The sequence below is a fragment of the Rosa chinensis genome, chromosome 3 (assembly GCF_002994745.2).
Source record: "Rosa chinensis cultivar Old Blush chromosome 3, RchiOBHm-V2, whole genome shotgun sequence".
Taxonomy (NCBI): domain Eukaryota; kingdom Viridiplantae; phylum Streptophyta; class Magnoliopsida; order Rosales; family Rosaceae; genus Rosa; species Rosa chinensis.
Window position 1 is genome coordinate 22,397,707 of NC_037090.1, and position 21,164 is coordinate 22,418,870.

The window sequence follows — 21,164 nt, forward strand, 5'->3', positions numbered from 1 at the left end:
TTCTTTTCTCTCTCCTTCCCCCGTGCTCTCTCTGTTTCTCTTCTGCAACTCTCTCTTTCACCACCTCTAGGCCACCAAATGGCGAGCTGCGAGCATCGATAGACTCGTCTCCTCCTCCTTAACACGCATGTGGGAGTTGTTTATGGCGATTGCCGGAAATGTGTAAATCGAAGCCAACATTTTTTTACTATAGCAAATTGGTCAACGCCGATTTCCGGCCACCTCCGGTCATAAACCCAGGTCCATTAGAAGCGCCTTGAGCCACTCTTCATGCTCGCCAAGTTTCATAACCCAGATCGAAGAATGGAGGAAGAAAGCATAATTGGAAAATTTCACTGTACTTCGGAGTGCTTAATTGTTCGGCCACTTCAAGGTATTTTCTGACTTTGTCATAGTTGAGAAAGTTATTGAAAATGTTGAGATGATGCTGTGGATGAAATTTGGTGGCCGGAGGAGGAGTTGGGCGCCGCATGAACAGTGTCGCCGCATGAATAGTGCGGTGTATGAACAGTGATTTATATTCTCTTTTTTTTTTTACTAGTTAAATCCTATATTTGTTGTAGAGTTTGTAAATGTGATTTTGGTGGATTTTGGAGTGATTTGTTATGGATTAGGAATATCTGAAGTTTAGTGAGACGGGTGTCGATTATAGGAATCCGACCTTCGTATTTTCCCTTATTTCCGCTTTGGAATACTTAATCGATGAATTGGTAATAGTGGTAAAGTTTGGATTGAATCCAAGAAGAAGTGGATATGTGATTTATGAGGATATGATGTGGGAATGGTATTTAATTTCCGGATTGTTATTCACGAATTATAATTGTGTACAGGACGACATACCGAGCTACTGCTCGACAAAGGAACTTGTATGCGTGATCGCCTAAATAGTCTGTGAGTGGACATTTATTTTAAATTAAATGTGCATGCAGTATATTATTATTTTCCGATTGAGGTTTAATTTATTATTTGAATTATTGAGTATTATGACTTTATGAGCTTGATTTCTTGAGATTTATTATGCTCTATGAGTTACGGGATTTTTAGTGGATTTCCTTCCCGAGGGCTTTCAATAGATTTTCAAGCTAATTATTTATGAGTTATTGAGTTGGGAAATGATTTTCGGGAAGTGACTGATTCAGAAAATATTATGAGAATTATTGATTTCGAATATCAGTTTTTATGATGATATACGAGTACGAAGGATTTAGCAAATATTTGAGCATGATTGAATTATCGAGATTTATTGAGTTTTGAGCTCCACACTTATCAGCCTTGAGTTAGATTGAGATTTCTTTCTGGAAGCATTTATTGAGTTACAGAGTATTTGATTTATGCTTTCGAGGATTTATTGACATATTGAGATTTGAGTTAGCGAGATAATCTTGAGTTATGCTTTCGGTGAATTTTTAATGTTTTATTGAAGTAACAGCGAGTTTCTTTCCGAAAGCAAGTAATTGAGGAGCCTATTCAGTTTATTGAGGAGGCTATCTTCGGCGCATGCGTATATTACCTAGTTGGCAGTCCCTTCTAGGTAATAGTCTGGTTGGCATTTCCTTCCAATGCGTCATCTGGGTGGCAGTCCCTCCTAGATGGCATGAGATGACTAGACCGCAGTACTTTCTAGTCATCAAACAAGCCTCATGAAAGGGATGTTTTTATAAGGATTGAGGATGAGATTTTAAGAGATTTCAAGATGTTCTATTTTACGTGATTAAGATTTCAGTAAAGATGATGATTAAGGGTGTTTCCAAGATTGTTACTGCATGCGAGTTTTTAGAGAATAACTTGGGAAAGCATTAAGTTTTACTTATTCACTCGAAATTATTTATTTTTCGTCCACTCACTCTAACGGATTTTAAATGTTTTCCCCTAGGCCCTTCGGTTTCAAATGCCCAGTTTGCAAGTCAGTTTAGCTTGAGGTCGAGCGTACATGGGGTTGAGGCATAGCTGTCATAGCTTCCGCATTATAAAAGTATCGGTCATTTATCTTATATTTTATCATCTTGTACGCCTGTACATTAGATTGTTCTGATAACCCAGTATATTAATATTCTTAAGTTCAGAATTGTTTGTGAAATGGGAGATGTTGTGATATAGGGAGCAGGGTGGCTCCAGAAGAATAAGGGTGGATTATTTTAGAAGTATAAATGTTTTTCTACAGGTTTTTGGGTAGTCCACTTTTAAAGGGAGTTCCGCCAATTTTTTTGGTAGAATTTCTTCTGAGGTGGGCTCCGTAGGGCCACTTTGGATTTCAAGGTGAAATCCGGAGCGGGTCCTGTCATTGTATATGTTGTGTAATACAGTAGTACACAATAGTTGTAGTACGATTGTAGTCTGTTTATATACACCACAGAATGAGTGTAATTATATATCAGAAAATTTATTCTCTCAACCTTGTTCTATTGGACTGTTTAGAGAGTAGAATTGGTGCTGTCAAAGGCAGATGACATAAACTGTAACAGTGGTGTCAATGAATAGTCATTATTCGTCAATCAGTAGAATTGGTACTTATTCTTTGACTATTTAATGAGCTTCAATTAATGGTTTTTTGTCATGGCAACTGCCAAGGAAAGTTCGCTTTGGTAATCACCTTTTTAAATTTCAACCAAGAAAAGAATGGAATTCAGTAATAAGGTACCAGCACGGCAGCACCAGCCTACTTCCAGCATTTCGGTCTCTTCTTAATTTGGAGTGACTGCAGTCTTCATATGTATTACAATTCCATTTCATATCCGGTTCAAATGTGCCGCCTGCATCATCTATGTACTATCCTGGCTTGAAATAATGTTGTGTAATTACTTCTGCGATCAAAATATTTAATACTGAGCTGAGCATCACCTAAGGATATAAGGAAGAAAGCAACAATGGATTATGAAAAGCAGAGTTTCAAACACAATAATACTTGGGTCTCTAAAACACTTTTTCGTTGGTTGCTAATTCTATCTAATTTGTCTGATTATTTCTCTTACTATTATGTGATTTAGATTTAGGAAGAGAGAATTCAGAATAACTGTATGGTAACGAAGTAGAAACAAACAGGTGTTATGCTACAATTTCATATAAGAAGTGAATAGTTTTGGATAGTACTTGCATTATGTACTGATATGTCAGTAAGCCGAAGCAATCATTTCTGCAGCTTCGATCCCTCTGAAAACTATTACACTCCACCTTACCGACAACCTCCACAAAAATATAGGCCATCTTTGAAATGATGGAAGTGCTTGTCTCTCAAAGTTATGTCCCATTCAATATCCCTGGAGTTCAATTTAGCGGGATTGTGACAATTTATGCAAGCAGATTTTTGCAGACTCCCAGTGAACCACCTTCACTAATCTATGATAATCGAAATGATAGCCATCGTTTCACTATGCCTCCTCTATAATTCAATCGTCACTTCTTCCGGTTTAAGAGTGTTGGTTGTATATCCAAGTTTACTTGATTTTTCCTCTAACCTTGTTCACATCTTCCTAATTTCTCCTAATTCAGGGAGAGAATTGTCAGAAAGAAGCAGAGAGCTATACATTTTCCTCCAAGCGTAGTCCAACAGCGTCCAGCATCTTTACTTAGGCCAATCACCCTCATCTGTGGCTGGACGGCTAGACACATCTCACACCATTCCAATTCCCAGATGCAGCATGTAAGTTTGAATGCAGAACATAATTCTCTGCCTTTTCAGGCTCCAAGTCTGATAACACACAATGATGTCACATCTTTCTCCGTGAACCAGTCAAAAAGCCTATGACGTTGTTCTATGCGGCCACTTTGTGCATACATGTACCTATGAGAGATGCAAGCAACACAGGTCTTCTATGAGGCAAGCTTTGAAAGGAAAAGAGCTGCGCTCTTTTCCTAGACGCAGAGCTGACAGTTGTGAACAAGTCCCTAGCATACTCATCGTGGCTATTTCACAAGGTAGGAAGACGCCATTTATCGAAACTCAAAAGAGATCGTGGGCTTCGTCAGGACGTCCAATCTGAGAGTCAGTGTCGGTCCTGACATTTTGGAGGTCTGAGGCGAATAATTAAAATGTGGCCTCATATATTTTTTTATAATCAAACAAATATATATATATATATATATATATAAATCGAATCCCTACATTAATAGTATTGCAAAAAATAAAAATAAAAAAATAATAAGGTGTTCAATTCTAAAATAATTTTTCTCTTAGAAGTTGAAAAAATAAAAAAGAACAAAATATATTTAAATATTACAAAAGAAACCAATGAAAAACAAAGGGCAAATACATTAGTATTCAATTTCAAAATATTCTTTCCATAGAAGCTGGAAAAAGAATGAACAAAAAACATTTAATTACAAAGAAATTAATTAAGGAAAAAAAAAACAAACAAATAAAGGCTGCTACGACTCGAACCTTGGTGTTGTCTAAATTAATTAAGCAAAACTCTATCACCGCTGCACCAGCGCAGCCCCCTTGCTTGATATGGGCAAAAGTAAAATATATAATTATACAACAGATATATATGTAAAATTAAAAAAAAAAAAAAATTGGCGGAGGCCCGCAGGAGACCGGTGGCCTGAGGCGGCTGCCTCAGGTAGCAGCCCTCAGGGCCGGCCCTGCTGAGAGTAACCAGAGATCAGATATGCATAAAACTGAAGTTTCATTTTCCATCCTATCAAATAATGCTGTACCAGATCCAAGGCTTCAAGAGCACAGAAGTGAAATACCAATTCCAGTTTCATTTTAAGGTACATGTCCCACCCAATCACCCATTGCCAATTAATTTTTGACGTGGGATGCTAAGTCCACTCAGCAATGTTAACACCTTAACGTATTTGGTGTGTGAGGTGCGGGGTGTATATTCCTACAGCAGAAAAAATGGATATTTTGGAGTTTTGCGTAGAATGCTCTAATGTCTACACTGGGTTGAGTACTTTCCAAAATATTCAGTCTATTCCACAAGTGAGAGTTACCAACGGTAGCTCCTTGCCTCTCCCTCCCTAAAAGAAAAGGGTAAATGCAGAAATGTAAAATGTGGGAATTAAACTTTCACATTCCTTTTTTTTTTTTTTTTTAGGGGGCAATGGAAAGCTTCCATACCTCATGAGAAATGATATAACCATGGGAATTCTGATCCTTGTCTTCGTCAAATAAACAACCAAAACATTCAGATCTCATTAGAGTTTCAGCAGAACAAACATCCATAATGATTGCAACACTGAAAGAGTAGCACTTGAATTGTTCTAGGTCCCAAAGAATTCCAAAAATCTCTTTACTCCAGCTAACAAGCAATGCAACCTAAAAGGTGCAAAGCAGTAGTGGATATTGAACCAATAAAAAAAAGGCATACAAATGTTACTGAAAATCATATCTCTTTCCTCTAATCACAATGATACTCAAATTTGATTTACTTTACAACAGCATACAAATGAAACACAAAGAAGTGAACGATCAAACCTAGTGAGTGGGTAGTGAAAAAATTACAAGAATCTGACAGAAACAGTTTTACATCAGAAAAACTTGTTATACTGACTAGTGAGAGAATCCTTCAGATTTGAATAGAGACCATAAAGGGAGTACTGACCAAGGTTCTGTACTTCATACCATGAGTTCAGAACCGATAGGTGCTTATCAGTCCCAGAAAATGCCAATTGGATCCCGAGGCTGCAATCCACAGTGCCTCCATGGGTTTTGCAGCTGTTAGTCTTGATTGCACAGTCCTGATTGTTGAGGCAAACGAAGCCGGAGCTCCCAGAACATTTGGCGCACCCATCCCTTTTCCAATACAGGTGCTGCAGCCTGCCCTTGGTGAACTCAAGCACCTGCACAAATCAAAACAGATTCACTACATAACCTAAACCACAAACCACAAACGACATTAACGAATTCAAACTCCAAATCCAATTGCAATGTCCTTGCTCACTTACAAGAGTAAAGCTGGTGACAGTGTAGGTGCTGTTGGCAACAAAAGCCGCAGTAGACCTTGCAGCATATTTATGCCCAGCAAAAGCAACCATATATCCCCCATAATTATCCTGCAAATTCAAAACCACAAACCACAATAAACCGATTGAATTCAAAACAAGCCAACATTCAACACCCTTAATTCAAATAGCAATGCCCAATATCTTCACAAACTCAACTAAAATCTGATACTTTCAGTGCTAAGCTTACAAAACTGAGACTAACATTTTGCAATTATCAACCTAAAAATCAACATTAATCCTAAACCCATCAAAACCCTGTAGCGATTCACAAAATTAAAGGATCACCAAACCGAAATGGAAGGGTTTAGAGAGAGAGAGAGAGAGAGAGAGAGAACCGACCGGAGCGAAAGAGGAGGAGTTGACGGAGAGGAGAGAGATCTCGTCGACCTTTGGCCGGAAAACGGCGATCTGAGAATTGGCGGTGGAGAGCGAGAGTCTAGTGTCGCACGGGGACAACTGGGAGGTGGAGTTTGCGCCGTTGCGGAGAAACACGTCCCTGGAGGCGAAGGCGATCCCGAAGCTGAAGCCGTCGGACCTGGCGACCTTGGTGTCGGAGCACGGCGAGTAGACGCGGTTGTTGTCGCCGCATTCGATTAAACGGAGCGTGGTGGCGATGATGAAGATCGCCGTCCATGTGGTCGCGGGGACGGCCATGATGGGTTTGGTTCAGAGGGATTGACAGGGGGGAATGACTTGGTTCTAAGCTGGGAGGAGGTTGAGGAAAGTGAGCTGGTGGAAGCACGCAGTGGGCTTATTTACAAATTGGGCCTCAAACTTTTTGCTAGTTTCGGCTTAGAAATGGTTTTCTATAGGGCTAGTTCTTTTTTTTTTTTAGGGGGAGGTGACAAGCCTTATTAAGTGAATTTGAGGAGTATATTGAGCAATGCAACAGTAACCACCTGGGTCCCAAACACGAGCTCAAGAGTGTGTAGGCCTAGGAAAAGCCCACGCACACTCTGCAAGGCCCAACATACAGACCCAAGCCCATAGAGAAATATTATGGGCACCCAGACCACTCCAATCGGTTTCCCGAGCTCTTCGTAGGCACCACCCGACCACCGCTGCCAGTACACCAGAGCATGAGGGGAATGAACGGCTGCCACTAGAGGAAACATAGGCGCGCTGGAAGAAACTGGCGCTCCAAAGACCACTATCCCAAATCAACCTTGTAGCCCGGATTGGACCCCTATATTAACTGAAGTCCTTCAGTCCTTGTGATTGGATGTCATCCTGACATCCAACGTCACCGACTGCCACCATCAAGCCTACCTGGTCTCTATCGTCCCTACTTCTCCATTCCCGTGAAAGAGACAAAACAGATTCAAGATCCCAAAGTCGGATTTTCTCCCACAAACCCGCTTTGGAGAAGCACCTCCTCCGGCGAGAATCCCTCGAGCAAATTATCTCCCAAGCAGACTCCCCACGAGCACCGCCGTATAGTTTAGAACGGCATTTTATCAAAAACCGGGTACCACAACCCAACGGTTGAACGTAGGATACAGCTAGACGACCTCAAGGAGGACGACAAATAGGCTTCACGAGGGGAATCATCATAGGCTAAAGATCTCGATGAGCAAAACCCTAGAACTAGGGTTTGCCGCCGCCAGTAGAGAGAGAAGAGAAGAGCTCAACCTCTCATAAAAAATTTTTTGATTGCTGTGACTTAAAAAAAAAAAAAAAAATTGTTGATGCAGTGTTGTGAGAGCAATCAGCTGTGAATTAATACAGTTTCTTTTTTGGTTAAAATAATACTTTTAAAAGTGATTTCAGTACATAAAACAACTTCAAACAGTGTTTTAATTAAAAGCAACTTTTAAAAGTAACATCTGGGTTGCTTCTAAAATCTGCAATGACCTATAATTTTCAATTAAAACTGTTTTTTATTTATTTACCTATAATTTGTTGCTGCAGTGTTTGAGAGCAATCAGCTGTGAATTAATACAGTTTCTTGTTTGGTTAAAATAATACTTTTAAAAGTGATTTCAGTACATAAAACAACTTCAAACAGTGTTTTAATTGAAAGCAACTTTTTAAAGTAACATCTAGGGCTGTAAGTAAGCTCGATACAGCTTGTGTTCGACTCGTATTCGGCTCGATTTTAGCTCGTTCGGCTCGTGTTCGTAAGATAAATGAGCCGAGCTTGAGCTCAATATTAAGCTCGGCCAAAAAATGAGCCGAGCTTGAGCAAGGATATATTCGGCTCGTCTAGCTCGTGAGTAGCTTGTATTTTCCATGAGTAGCTCGAGCTTGTTAAAACTCGGCTCGTTTGTTAAAGCTCGACTAATGAAATTTATACTATAAAAATATAATTATTCTAATCTCAATTCTTCAATTCTTTTTATTACATTCCTTTTCAATTGGAAGAGAATCTGAGTTTGCCCCATTCTTATTTAATTAGTTTAAGTGCAATTTTGAGTTGGATTCATCATTTTGAGTTTATTCTAGACAATAAAAGGGATTTGTATGATGGTCAGACATCAAATTTGGATTATTAATTTAAATTTTTTTCTATCTTTTTTATTTTTTAAATTTAAAGTCAAATGAGCCAAGCCGAGCCTATTCAAGCTCGAGCTCGTCCAATAAATCAAGCCGAGCCGAGCCTAGCTCGGGCCTAAGAAAAATATTCAAGCCAAGCCGAGCTTGAGCATGGAAAAAAAAATTCAAGCTTTAGCCCGGCTCGAGCTCGATAAAAAACAAATGAGCCGAACATGATCACCTTGGTATTCGCTCCGGCTCGGCTCATTTACACCCCTAGTAACATCTGGGTTGCTTCTAAAATCTGCAATGACCAATAATTTTCAATTAAAACTGTTTTTTATTTATTTACCAAACACAATAAAATTTTAAATTTTAAACAATTTTTTTTTTTTTTAAAGCAAAGCAATCCTAAACTGTGCTTATTTTTTTTCTTTCTAAATATGTATAAGCATTCTGTGTTTTTGTTAACCCTAATGTTGCTTTATTCACTGTAGTAGAAATGACGGATGAACTCACGAATGGACTGAATCGTTGAATCATAAAAGAGGATTATGATTATCATATTCACATCAAAACAACCAACATTTCATGTCTTCAATTTTCATTAATCAATAATAAGATTTTCCATCCTCATTCATATGGAAGGCCCAATAAGTATCATTTCATTTTTTAACTCCATCATCAATACATAGCGTGCGCGCGCACACATATATATATTTTCTTTTTTCTTTTCGAGAGTGGTTTCCTCCACAACTAACAGCTAATAAGGAGATTAATCTATTTCGGACACAAACTTCTTTGATCACAAAAGCTTTAAGCTAGAATCAAACCCAAAACCTAAGAATACGAGACTTGAAACCTCGGCTAGTCTAAAGCCGAGTTTGCCAACCCCACCACGTGTATTTGAAACATTTCTTCTTGTTTCTCTCTCTATTTTGTGAAAAACACATCATAATCCTAATATTCTCATCACCGTCTCAAATATTCCGCCGCTAACTTGACTTGCAAGTTTTATACAAGTCAATCTTTCTCCCTTCATATCTCCAAATGCCAAGTGGCGCATCTGAGTGTAAAAGTATTAAAGTACCCCTTCCGTCGATAAACCCCAAAAACCTCATTTCCGTGACGGCGAAACTCACCGGTCCAAGATCAAATTCCCGGAGCTCCGCCCAAAACCCACCACCGCCGGAGCTCGGAAAAAAGTTGAATGCTAAAGGCGAGACTCCACCATGTCGCGAGAAACCCTAGCTTCTTCTTCGTCTTCTATAGCCCCGAGAAACCCTAGCTTCTCCTTCACCTCCACGCCGAGGCGCTTCAATGGAGTCGGCAACCGCGTCTCCTTCGCCGCAACCTCTAATCGCACTTCGCTCCGGTGCTACGCTTCTACCTCCGGTGGCTTCGAGAAAGTCCGGGTTAAGAATCGGATCGTCGAAATGGACGGTCAGTAATCAACACCACACTTCTTCATTTGTTCGCTTTATTATGCTCTACTGAGATTTTGAGAAACCAATGCGAAGTAGTGATGGAATTAGTCGTATGATTTTCTTTCATAAATTGTAGAATGATGCAGTTTTCGGTTTTCGAAAGTTGATTGTTGCTGTGGTTATTGTGTATTTTTTTTCTCAGGTGATGAAATGACGAGGATCATCTGGACAGAATCAAAGAAAAAGTATGAAGATTCGTTCTTTTCGGTGCGAATTTCGTTTTTTGCTATGGTTTGGTGTAGATTTTGATTTGAATTGATGGGAAATTTTCTGTGTTTTGCTATTGCAGCTTATTTTCCCCTTATTTTCCCCTATGTGGATTTGGACATAAAGTATTATGATTTAGGGATTGAGAACCGTGATGCTACTGATAACAAAGTTACGGTAGAGAGTGCTGAAGCCACTCTTAAGTAAGTGGTTTGATTCAGAGTGTATTGGTTGCACTTTCTTGAAAAGAAAGGAAAATGGAGTATTTGAATTTTCGATTTGCTTTTCTGCTGTCTCATTGATTCCTTTAACGGGCTGCTGGTGCAATGTTGCTGTGAAATGTGCTATAATAACTCCTGGTGAGTTGTTTCTGTTTTTCTTCATTACTGTGTTTATCTCTCTTACCATGAGGAACTTGGATAGGGACACCCTGGCTGTCCTTTAACATGTTCACGTACTCACATAGCAAGCGGAGCCTGTTTAATTCTTGTCTTATGGAAAGAGAAGTTTTATTGTATCTAATTTTCATGTTCATGATACATTATAGATGAGACCAGAATGAAGGAGTTTGGGCTAAAATCAATGTGGAGGAGTCCCAATGGCACAATTAGAAACAATCTAAACGATTTGTATCTGTCTCTTCTGATGTAGGAAAGAATTAGAATGCTTTGTAATTCATTCAGTTCATGAATAAATATACTAAATTTGTTAGCAACTGCAATATTATCCTCATGGTTGGAAAGTCGCAAACTTTTTGTGTACTTTCCTGATAATTGATAACTTTGTAGTGCTGGCTGATTGTGGCTACAGTAGATGCAAGTTTACAGTGACTGCTGCTCATTAAACTTTCTTGTGATTTTTTACGCAAAGAAACAGTTTTCAACTTACTTTCCTAAGTTTCATTGTTAAAGGGTCATTCTTTATTTTGTAGGTACTGTCTTTCGAGAAACTATCCTATGCCAAAACATTCCTAGATTAGTTCCAGTAAGGTTTGGATTTTTTTGTATGTTGAACATAGGTGAAGTACTGTGGAAACTGCTTAATGCTTGTTGAATTCACAGGCTGGAAGAAACCCATCTGTATTGGTAGGTATGCTTTCGGCGATTAGTATCGAGCTACTGATACAGTTATCACGGGACCAGGAAAGCTGAAAATGGTATTTGGTAAGATTCAACATTCTTCCTCATGTGGTTGAGGCTCATGGAAGTTAACTATCATTTTTTTCTTGACATCTATCTGTTCCATTGTTCAGTCCCAGAAGGAGACACCCCTACGGAGTGTAATGTCCATGATTTCAAAGGTCCTGGTGTGGCCATCGCTATGTATAATGTTGATGAGGTTTGTCTTATCTCAGTTTGGCCAACATGCCAGAACCTTTTTGTGGATTTTAAGCCATATGTTGATCAAGTTTGGTAACAAACTCTCGTATACTTGTCAGTCTATTCGAGCTTTTGCTGACTCTTCCATGTCGATGGCATTTTCCAAGAAGTGGCCACTATACTTGAGCTCCAAAAACACAATTCTTAAGAAATATGATGGCAGGTAAAAATAACCTTTGCTTTCAATTGATAATTTATTTATTACTGGCTAAAACACCTTTGGTGGTAATAGGCTCATCCCTACTTATTTCTTATATAATGTGCATATCAACAAGCTTACTCTTAGAGTTTGCTAATTTAACAGTCCTATTACACTTTTTGTCATGCTTGTTAGGGAAAATGATAAAGGCGTGAACAACTGTACTCCCTTCATCAGGGTCAAATTCCACATTTCTATCATATTGGTTTTTTTTTTTTTTTTTTTTTTTTTTAATGATTGTAGAGAAAAATTTCACTTTCCTCTTTCAACCAATGTGACTGAATTGTATTTTTGGCCCAAGTGTTAACAAATAATAAAGGATGTGTTGGAAAATGAACTTTTGGGACTAGAGCACAGGACCAAAAGTGTATATTAGCTCTTACTCTGTTCTCTTCTCTCTCATAAGAAATTGGACAAAATATTGATTTCTCAGACTGACACAGGTTTAAGGACATATTCGAGGAGGTTTATGTGGAAAAGTGGAAGCAGAAGTTTGAAGAAAACTCTATTTGGTTTGCATATTCAATTGTGAGTTATGTATTCATATAAATGTTTCCTGGCATAGTTTGAAATAGTTAATTCACTTTGGGCATATAGGTATGAGCATCGGCTAATAGATGACATGGTGGCTTATGCACTCAAAAGTGAGGGTGGGTAGGTTTGGGCTTGCAAAAATTATGATGAAGATGTCCAGAGTGATTTGCTTGCTCAAGGTGCTCTTGAAAACTTTGCCTGACGTTATTTTGTTTTCGATTTCTGCTACTTGTATATCACTGTCTCCATCTGATATGTACATGTGGATATACACACACACAGACACACACATACATATCTGTTTCATGTGTATGCCATAATTTATGGATTCTCCTTTCTATACCACCTTGGATTTAGTTAGATGGACTTGTAGCTTCTTTTCCCTGTAGAATGCTATTTAAGTGTTGGCCAAAAAAGAAGAACATGTTGATTTTGGATTAATACTGTGAAATCTTTAGTCATGGCATATTCAAGCAGGGTTTCCTGTTTTATATTAGATGATTTTCCTACTGTTCAGTACAGAAGAGGAGTGGTATCAGTTTCATTGTTAACTTTTTTCTTGGTGTATCCCCAATTTCTGTCATGTGAAAAGAGAAGTATAATTCAGGATATGTCTCAGGAATTCTGTAAAATGGGGTTAGATGGTTGAACTTGAATGTAATTTAATGAGTAAATCTGTGTTTCCGACTCTTATCACTTAGTAGAAATGCTCTCTCTCTGTCTCAACTCTCATGTCTGTTCTTTTTCTTTTTTGGCAGGATTTGACTCTTTGGGCCTCATGACTTCTGTGCTGGTATGTATCAAATGTTAACATTATTCATTTCTATGCCTCCAATTCTAAGTTTCTAACTACAATCAGTGCAGCTATCCTCAGATGGGAAAACAATAGAAGCTGAAGCAGCTCATGGGACAGTAACTCGTCATTTTCGGTTGCATCAGAAGGGACAAGAAACCAGTACAAACAGTATTGCTTCAATATTTGCATGGACAAGAGGCCTAGAGCATAGGTACTGTTTGCATCTTTGCATACCATGTTGCATTTCTGAAAATGAAGTTGTACAACATGCTTTACAGTGGCAGTCTGCCTTTGATGAGAACAGTTTATCATGGTTTACTTGTCATCGAAAACACTACGGCATACATCTTTCCTCCTGGTACCAGATAATCTGATGGCCGTTCTTCTTTTCAGGGGCAAATTAGATAAAAATGACAGGTTGCTAGATTTTGTTCGAAAGTTGGAGGCTGCATGCATTGAGACAGTGGAGGCGGAAACATGACTAAGGATCTCGCCTTATTGATCCATGGCCCCAAGTAAGTGGAATCTGTTTGACAGGGTTATTCACATTTATAGTTAGTTGGGGTCTGTCACACTGGTTTTCGTTCCTTAAATTTCCTGCTCAGCTGTTTGGGACACATTTGTCAATTGGTTTTCCTTTTCTGTGCTCGACTAAAAGCGGTGTCTAAATTGGCCTAGAGGAATGGTTCTTCGTTGCCCGAACTGACAAGTTTCTGTGTATGCAGTGTATCAAGGGAGTTCTATTTGCCCGAACTGACAAAGTTCACTACTTCTTTGCCATTGACTATTGTATGTGGCCCTGCAGCACTGAATAAATTCTACTCATTAGCAAAATCCCTTACAAGGAATATACTGTTCTATATTTACCCATAGGCAACATCATTTTAACTCCAAGATATAACACTGAAGAAAATTGCAATAACCAATTATTTATTCTTCCAAAAAAAATAACGTACTGCTAATGCTCTCTCTCTCTCTCTCTCTCTCTCTCTCTCTCTCTCTCTCTCTCTCCCCCTCCCTGATAAAATTCAAAAAGAGGAACATCTAATTAAAGCATAGCTGAACTATGGATTGGTCTATGAAGAGCTAGGGACTAAGCTCACTCACCTTTCCAACACTGGGGGTTCATACTGCATATCTTCTGTGATAGGAGGAATGAGAGGTTCAGGAACCCATTCCTCACATAGATCATCTATTTCCTACATGTACCAATACACTAGCAAAGTTCAATTAAGAATCCAGGATACATGTCATATCAGAAAGCAGAAGAATCAGAAGCATATAATCAAACTAGACATTTAGCAAGTTCATATGTGGTGATATGCAAATAGTAGCATAACTAAAAACTTTATTCATTGAGACAAAAGTTGACAGCTAAATTGGTCACACAGATCTTTTCTTTCAAATCCCACGAGGAAGTATAATCAAATTACAATTTACAACAATGCCTCAACACTTCTGACTCCTTATTTTGTTAAGTTATGAATATAAAAAGCAGTTCAATGGATTAAAGGAGGTGCGCAAGCAGAGTGTATTGTTCAACAAGAGAAAAGTACTGGCATAAAACTTTCACACAAACCTTCTCTGTTAAAGGCTTCTTAGGGGGCTTGTAACTTTTCTTGGAGAATAGAAAAACAATGACCGGCAAAAAGAAGTACTTCTACAAAAAGATGTCCTGCAAGAAAAAGGCCAAACAAGAGAGATTTGTTGATCAGAAACTATCCCAGACGTTCAAGAGAGATTTTTTCAAGCAAACAAAATTGAAAAACCAGAAACAACCCATAGGGGATATTCAATAAGTCAATGAGAATTTCCATTCAAGTCAATTATCCCAATAATCTCAATTTCAGCAAAATAAAGTTTAAACAAGTTAACACTCCACACCCATACCAACAGAAAAACCAGATCTAGGGTGGTATTACCGTAGCCCATCGCCCTGAACCAAATATTCTGCAGCCACCAGAAACAAATACCCAAATCCCTGCCAAAACATCAAAATCATGCTATAAACAAAGTCTAGACCCATTTACCTGCCACCATATATAATCCGTAGACTCATTCTGAAAAGCTTGAAACAAATTGAGACATGATCCCTAATTTCTTTTTCAGTTTTCTCCAGCCACCAGAAATGAAATTAACCCATATATCTGAGCTTGAGCACTAATTGGAAGAATATGTGAGATGATAAGAGCCATATCAAAAGTTCATAAATTTAAGATTGGGTAATCAGGTCGGGTCTTACTATTTCGAGCAATAACGAGCTCTTGGAGCTCTAAGATCTGACTGTTGAACCCGGCGATCAACGAATCCAACAACGCCTCTGCTTTTTCCACTCCCATCTCACTCTCTCTTCACAAGAAAAAGACGATGAAACACCAGATAGAAAATCAGTATTGGTGGTGGGGAGAAGAGAGAGAGGACCTATGCTAGTGGTGGTCGGAGAACGAGCTCGAGACCGCTCGGGTATGAGAACGAGCTCGGGGCGGGTCAGGTTGGAGAACGAGGTCGACGCGAAGAAGGAGGCGCGCGTTGGAGTCAAAGTGAGAGTTAGTAATTAGGGTTTGTAAGTTTTAGACAAAGTGAAAAAATTGTAAGTGTTGGGGAAATGAATATTTTGGTCCCCCCGCGTATCTGAAAATTTCAACTTAGTCCCTCCGCGTTTTTTTAAATTTTTCGAATGAAACTTTTCACATCGGTTACTTTGGTGACTGATGTCCATAATAACAATAGAAATTGGTTTTTTCACAAACTGATGTTAACACGTTTTTTAACATCAGGTGCAATCCTGACCGATTTAATAGTGGCGATATCTAATGACATTATTCTAGTAGTGCGTCTTGCTATGAAAGACAACATTTTCGTCTTGTTATGTCCAACAATTTTTTTTTGGAATTAATATATGAATACTAAAGGATTATAACACCGAACTAATAGATAAAGCAAACAAATTTGTATCTATAGATCCAAAATTAACAACATGCATGTATCTAAACATCTCTTTTACCTCAGATGGTTGCGATTGCGACGGCAGAGCCGGAGCATCATTTTCCTTCGTTTCCTGGATGTATTTGTAGATCTAAAATTAACATGTATGTATCTAAATATCTTTGTATTTGTAGATCTAAAATTAACAACATGCATGTATTTGTAGATCTAAGATTAACTACATATATGTATCTAAACATCTCTTTTACCTCAGATGTTTGCGATTTCGTTTCCTGGATGTATTTGTAGATCTAAAATTAACATGTATGTATCTAAACATCTTTGTATTTGTAGATCTAAAATTAACAACATGCATGTATTTGTAGATCTAAGATTAACTACATATATGTATCTAAACATCTCTTTTACCTCAGATGTTTGTGATTGCTCTGGAGATGACGGCAACGCCGCCGGAGCATCATTTTCCTTCGTTTCCTGTATTTGTAATCTAAAATTAACATGTATATATCTAAACATCTCTTTGTATTTGTATTTGTAATCTAAAATTAACATGTATATATCTAAACATCTCTTTGTATTTGTATTTGTAGATCTAAAATTAACAACATGTATCTAAACATCTCTTTTACCTCAGACGGTTGCAGTTGCTCTGGAGCTGACGGTGCCTGGACGCTGGCTATCTTTTCGACCGCATTAACCTACCTGGTAAATTCCGGAGCAGAAGTATGGAACTTGAAGACGGCGTAAGATCCGAAAGAAAACGTGGAGATGACATTGAACGTAGCTTTTTCCCTCTCACAGACGGTTCTGAACCTCGACCAGGTGAGCACAAGACTGGCTTTTTGACGAAATTGCGGAATTCTTCAGCGTGATCGGATGCATTCTTGATAATCGTCCTCCAGCCCTCGCGCCCCGCCACCGTAATTCTCTTCCACCCCTGGTGCCACGCCCCCATTGCCCTCTAACTCAGTGCGGCTAAAACAGTAAAACCCTAACCGGACTATATATATAAAGGAATCTACTCACAGACATCTGTCTTTCTAACTGGGCTAATGAGCCTGATTTTAAGCCTTTGGCATTTTTCTTCGACAAAGTAAGCCTTTGGCATTTAATATCATTTCACTTACCATGTCTTGAAATAAATGGTTTTTTGTGATGTGTTATGACTTTCGATTGTCTGATAAATTGATTTGCAAGATTTTTGAACTCTAAAATATTTCGATGAGATTCCTGCCTTGGTTTAAAATATTAATTTAGTTATGACCTATCACTTCACTAAACCTTATAAATTTTGATATTGATTACGATTGGTATTGATGAACTTGATCTGCATTCATCTAAAGATAAGTTGGATGCAAGATTTAATATAATTCTTCTATATATTCTATGGTTAATATAATTCATAGCCTACTTCACTTTTACATATGTCAGTAAGAATTGAACCCATGACCTTTACAATATTGGAATTAACTTATCAACAGGTCCAATGAAATGTGTTGATCATTGAAGTTTCAGATTTTGGGTTTTGTTTATGCTTTGACATGTGTATGTCAATAAATGCTATGGAATGTCGAGAATTATGTTCTTCGAGTTATTGTTTGATATGAGAGTTAATGTTTGACTTAAGGCTAAAAATGCTGAATTGCCTCCTAAGGTTTGCACATACTGTCAATACATATATATATATATATATATATATCCTATCTAAAAGTTAACCACGCAGTGGACCATTTTTTATTGAAATGTCTTTACTGTGGCTAGTAACTGAAACTATAATTGAGTTTAGATTTATATATACATACTAATAAAAACTTTATTGTGTATAATCTAGTAATATTATCATGGGTGATTCACAACAAGATGCCAAAAAAAGGGGGGGGGGGGGGGTTATGAGCAGTGGAGCAAGGAAGAGAGCAATTTATTGGCTCATGGTTGATGCTGCCACTCGGGGATGGCGTGACAATAGTGGTATCTTTTCCAAGCAAACAGTGGAAGAAAGAATACTTCCCGTTCTTAATTCAAAACTTGGGTGTCATAAGACCTACAACAATTACCAAAGCCGGTTGAAGTGGTTTAAAAATCGATGGGATTCTTATTCAGCCCTAATGCGATTCAGCTTTGGTTTTGTGTTTCACTCAACTACAAAGAGGTTCACTGCTTCAGATGAAGTAAGGGAAGATTACCTAAAGGTGAACTTCCTAAAAATTACATTCCATTTTTTATATAAAATAAACATATTTTGAGAATTTAGTGCAACAATAGCTTTAAATTTATCTTTTTTGCTAGGCTCACCCAAACGATGCCAATTTACGCTATGGGATATTTCATGATTATGAGGACTTGGAGATTGCTATTGCGAATGGTGTTGCTGTTGGAAAAAACTCAATGGGGTTGGGTGGTGCTATCGATGCAAGAACATTAGGTGTTGGAGAAGATAGAGATATATGCATAGAAGAATTCGATTATGATGTAGATAGTGATGTGTTCGTAAGACCAAATCAGAATGATCGATCATTTCACTCCACATCACCTCTAGGGTCGCCTGAAATTTTAGAGGTTCCCAAGCAAGGAAGAACCCAAACCAAAAGAAATAGAACCGAGTATGAAGAAAACACCCCTCAAAGTGGCATTATGGAACAACTTAATAAAATTTCGACTACTTTTGAAGGAGTCTATAGCCTATTGGCGAAGAGAGAAAGAGTATTGGAGAAAAGAGAAAGGGAGAGAGAATATACAACTTGGGATGCTATCAAGGAGATCCCAAACATGGAAGAAGCTATTCGTTTCAAGGCGCTTGAGTTGCTTGACACCCAAACAAAAAAAGATGGTTTCCTGAAGATGTCTCCTGAAGAACGAGCAAATTGGATATTCCACAAGATGCGAGAACTATAATTATTTGAGTCATGTATTAGGTCTTTTTAGTTATTTTGAGTATTTTATATTTTGTTGGGAATCTAGATTACATTTGGTCTTTTGAGTTATTTTGAGTACTTTTGGTTTAACTATTGTATGACTTTTGTTATTTTGTTATGAAGTGGTACTTTTTCTTACTGTTATTGCTACTTGATAAAGTATTATTTGTTCTCTAATTCTTTTCCTTGATATGGTTGGATTATTGTTGGCTAGTGATCTATTGATTTTGCTTGTCTGTAACTAAACATATGCAATCACTAGTTGTGTTCAGCATTTTTTTTTTCCTCTAGTTGCATGCATGTTTTGAATTGATTATTTCGTTTACTTATACGTACACTTATTTTAACTGATGCAGCAAATTACTTCATCCTAGAGTAATGGAAAAAGAAATAATAGATGACAAAGAAATTGAAGAAGAACTTTATGAAAAAGTTGAGTATTTATTGATGGCAATTGAAGCAGTAATCGTTGTGTTGAGAGAGATAATTATTAGGCCTCGACGTATTGAGCGTTCGCTCAAACGACGACCAATTACCAAGTTAGATTATCATTATATACATAAAGTGTTGGAGGAAGACCCACAAAGTTTTCGACAGTTGCACAGAATGTATCCGGATGTCTTTCTAAAGTTGTGCACTATTATTAGAGAGAGAACTGCTTTGGAAGATACAAGATATATTTGTGTCGAAGAAAGGGTAGCTACATTCTTAATGATGTGGGGCATAATGATCGATATTGTAATGTTCGTCAAAGATTTGGTCGCTCACATTTCGCAACTAGTCAAAACTTCAACAAAGTTTTAAAGGCCTTGAACACTATAGCACCACAAATGATGGTCAAACCTGGAGGTGTGCCCTCTAAAATTAGGGAAAGTACAAGGTTTTACCCTTATTTTAAGGTATGTTTTTTTTTTTAATAATGATTTATAGTATGTTTAAACCTAATTTTCTTTTTATAATTTTTTTCATTATATGACCTAGGAAATTTTGTAATTTTCTCTTATTGAATATTGGCTTTATTTTAGGATTGCATTGGTGCTATTGATGGAACCCACATTCCAGCCATGGTAAAAGGTCGAGAAGTAAGCAGCTATCGTAACCGTCATGGTATTCAATCTCAAAATGTTTTGGCTGCTTGCAATTTCGATTTGGAATTCATATACGTGCTTAGTGGGTGGGAAGGTTCGGCACATGATTCAAAATGATGCCTTATCAAGAAGAAATGGAATTGAAGTGCCTCAAGGTAATTAACTATTTTCATTTTTTATGAACTTTCAGTATATAGGAAGTCATTTTTGCTAAGACTTGACAATTATTCTTTTTATAGTGTCGGTTTTCTATTGGCTTCATTTATGTGTATGACATGCTAATTAAAATCTATTGTATTTTTAGGAAAATATTTTCTCATGGATTGTGGATTTGCTAATCGACGCCAATTTTTAGTTCCACTACAAGGTGTCCTATATCATCTGAAAGATTTTGGTGGTCAAGGTCGCCACCCCAGAAATGCAAGTGAGTTGTTTAATCTTCACCATGCATCATTGAGGAATGTGATTGAAAGGATATTTGGTATCTTTAAATCACGGTTCACAATTTTCAAAAGCGCACCTCCCTTCCCATTTGAGACACAAGCGGAGTTAGTGTTAGCTTGTGCTGGACTACATAACTTTCTTCGCAAAGAATGTCGCTCCGATGAATTTCCCGTTGAACCAGAAGATGATCAGTCTTCATCATATCTAGACATGGAAGATGAAAATCTTGAACTACTTTCTCAAAGCCAACAACAACAAAGAGCAGAAGCTAATGCTTGGAGAATTAGCATTGCTGATGCTATGTGGAATGATAGGCCGTGGAATGATGATAATGGAAATCAAGAGGATAACAATGAGGATCAAGACAATGACAATGAGAATAATGAGGAACACATAAATGATGAGAATCAGGAGGTTTACGATGATAATGAGGTTGGAATGGAGGAGTATGCATCATTCTAATGTACTTCTATAATTGGCTTTGCATTTTCTATGAATATTTCATATAAGATAATATGGGTTGGACATTTCTTTTGATTCAATAATAGTTCCTTACACTACTACACAAAAGGCTTCACACGACGGTTTAAAACTGTCGTCTCACGTTTTGCATTTCCGTGGTCTATCGAGGCGTCGTCTGATGAAACGCTGTCAGACGACGGTTTGCAGCTGACTCCGTCGTCTGATGGACCGGCAGATCTGCCGACATGCTGTCGACAGAAATATGCTGTGGTGTGACTTCTACTCA

At 37.9% G+C, this 21,164-nt stretch overlaps 3 protein-coding genes, 3 long non-coding RNA genes and 1 pseudogene across 7 annotated transcripts; 4 read left to right on the plus strand and 3 right to left on the minus strand.

The window, feature by feature from the left end:
- Positions 1 to 5,220: 5,220 nt before the first annotated feature.
- LOC112192791 lies at positions 5,221 to 6,708 on the minus strand. Its single transcript, XM_024332664.2, has 3 exons — positions 6,289 to 6,708; positions 5,890 to 5,997; positions 5,221 to 5,784 (listed from the first exon to the last, which is right to left on the minus strand). The coding sequence occupies exons 1-3, from the start codon at positions 6,601 to 6,603 to the stop codon at positions 5,473 to 5,475; spliced, it is 735 nt and encodes a 244-aa protein (XP_024188432.1). The 5' UTR covers positions 6,604 to 6,708; the 3' UTR covers positions 5,221 to 5,472.
- Positions 6,709 to 9,391: 2,683 nt separating this feature from the next.
- LOC112193801 lies at positions 9,392 to 14,016 on the plus strand (annotated as a pseudogene).
- Positions 13,784 to 14,668, minus strand: LOC112193803. Its single transcript, XR_002934035.2, has 3 exons — positions 14,606 to 14,668; positions 14,134 to 14,225; positions 13,784 to 13,833 (listed from the first exon to the last, which is right to left on the minus strand). It is a non-coding gene; the product is annotated as an uncharacterized LOC112193803 (long non-coding RNA).
- Positions 14,669 to 14,670: 2 nt separating this feature from the next.
- LOC121052228 lies at positions 14,671 to 15,405 on the minus strand. The gene is made up of 3 exons (XR_005808554.1): positions 15,269 to 15,405; positions 14,949 to 15,186; positions 14,671 to 14,701 (listed from the first exon to the last, which is right to left on the minus strand). It is a non-coding gene; the product is annotated as an uncharacterized LOC121052228 (long non-coding RNA).
- Positions 15,156 to 17,451, plus strand: LOC121052229. 2 transcript variants are annotated; one of them, XR_005808555.1, is made up of 3 exons: positions 15,156 to 16,115; positions 16,386 to 16,472; positions 16,607 to 17,451. It is a non-coding gene; the product is annotated as an uncharacterized LOC121052229 (long non-coding RNA). The 2 variants fall into 2 exon arrangements; XR_005808556.1 differs by lacking the exon at positions 15,156 to 16,115 and adding an exon at positions 16,130 to 16,275.
- A 422-nt stretch (positions 17,452 to 17,873) lies between these two features.
- LOC112194301 (uncharacterized protein At2g29880) lies at positions 17,874 to 18,968 on the plus strand. The gene is made up of 2 exons (XM_024334550.2): positions 17,874 to 18,161; positions 18,259 to 18,968. The coding sequence occupies exons 1-2, from the start codon at positions 17,901 to 17,903 to the stop codon at positions 18,862 to 18,864; spliced, it is 867 nt and encodes a 288-aa protein (XP_024190318.1). The 5' UTR covers positions 17,874 to 17,900; the 3' UTR covers positions 18,865 to 18,968.
- Positions 18,969 to 19,717: 749 nt separating this feature from the next.
- LOC112194302 lies at positions 19,718 to 20,878 on the plus strand. The gene is made up of 4 exons (XM_024334551.1): positions 19,718 to 19,783; positions 19,910 to 19,966; positions 20,067 to 20,127; positions 20,277 to 20,878. The coding sequence occupies exons 1-4, from the start codon at positions 19,718 to 19,720 to the stop codon at positions 20,876 to 20,878; spliced, it is 786 nt and encodes a 261-aa protein (XP_024190319.1).
- Positions 20,879 to 21,164: the final 286 nt, after the last annotated feature.

Excerpts from the sequence above, each read along its gene's own strand:
- LOC112192791 (XM_024332664.2), bottom strand. The coding sequence starts at position 6,603 with ATGGCCGTCCCCGCGACCACATGGACGGCGATCTTCATCATCGCCACC. Across the intron at positions 5,998-6,288 it reads ACTCCTCCTCTTTCGCTCCG|GATAATTATGGGGGATATAT; the intron begins GTCGGTTCTCTC and ends TTGAATTTGCAG. Across the intron at positions 5,785-5,889 it reads CTGTCACCAGCTTTACTCTT|GTGCTTGAGTTCACCAAGGG; the intron begins GTAAGTGAGCAA and ends TGATTTGTGCAG.
- LOC112194301 (XM_024334550.2), top strand. The coding sequence starts at position 17,901 with ATGGTTGATGCTGCCACTCGGGGATGGCGTGACAATAGTGGTATCTTT. Across the intron at positions 18,162-18,258 it reads TAAGGGAAGATTACCTAAAG|GCTCACCCAAACGATGCCAA; the intron begins GTGAACTTCCTA and ends CTTTTTTGCTAG.
- LOC112194302 (XM_024334551.1), top strand. The coding sequence starts at position 19,718 with ATGGTCAAACCTGGAGGTGTGCCCTCTAAAATTAGGGAAAGTACAAGG. Across the intron at positions 19,967-20,066 it reads CCATGGTAAAAGGTCGAGAA|GTTCGGCACATGATTCAAAA; the intron begins GTAAGCAGCTAT and ends GTGGGTGGGAAG. Across the intron at positions 20,128-20,276 it reads TGGAATTGAAGTGCCTCAAG|GAAAATATTTTCTCATGGAT; the intron begins GTAATTAACTAT and ends TTGTATTTTTAG.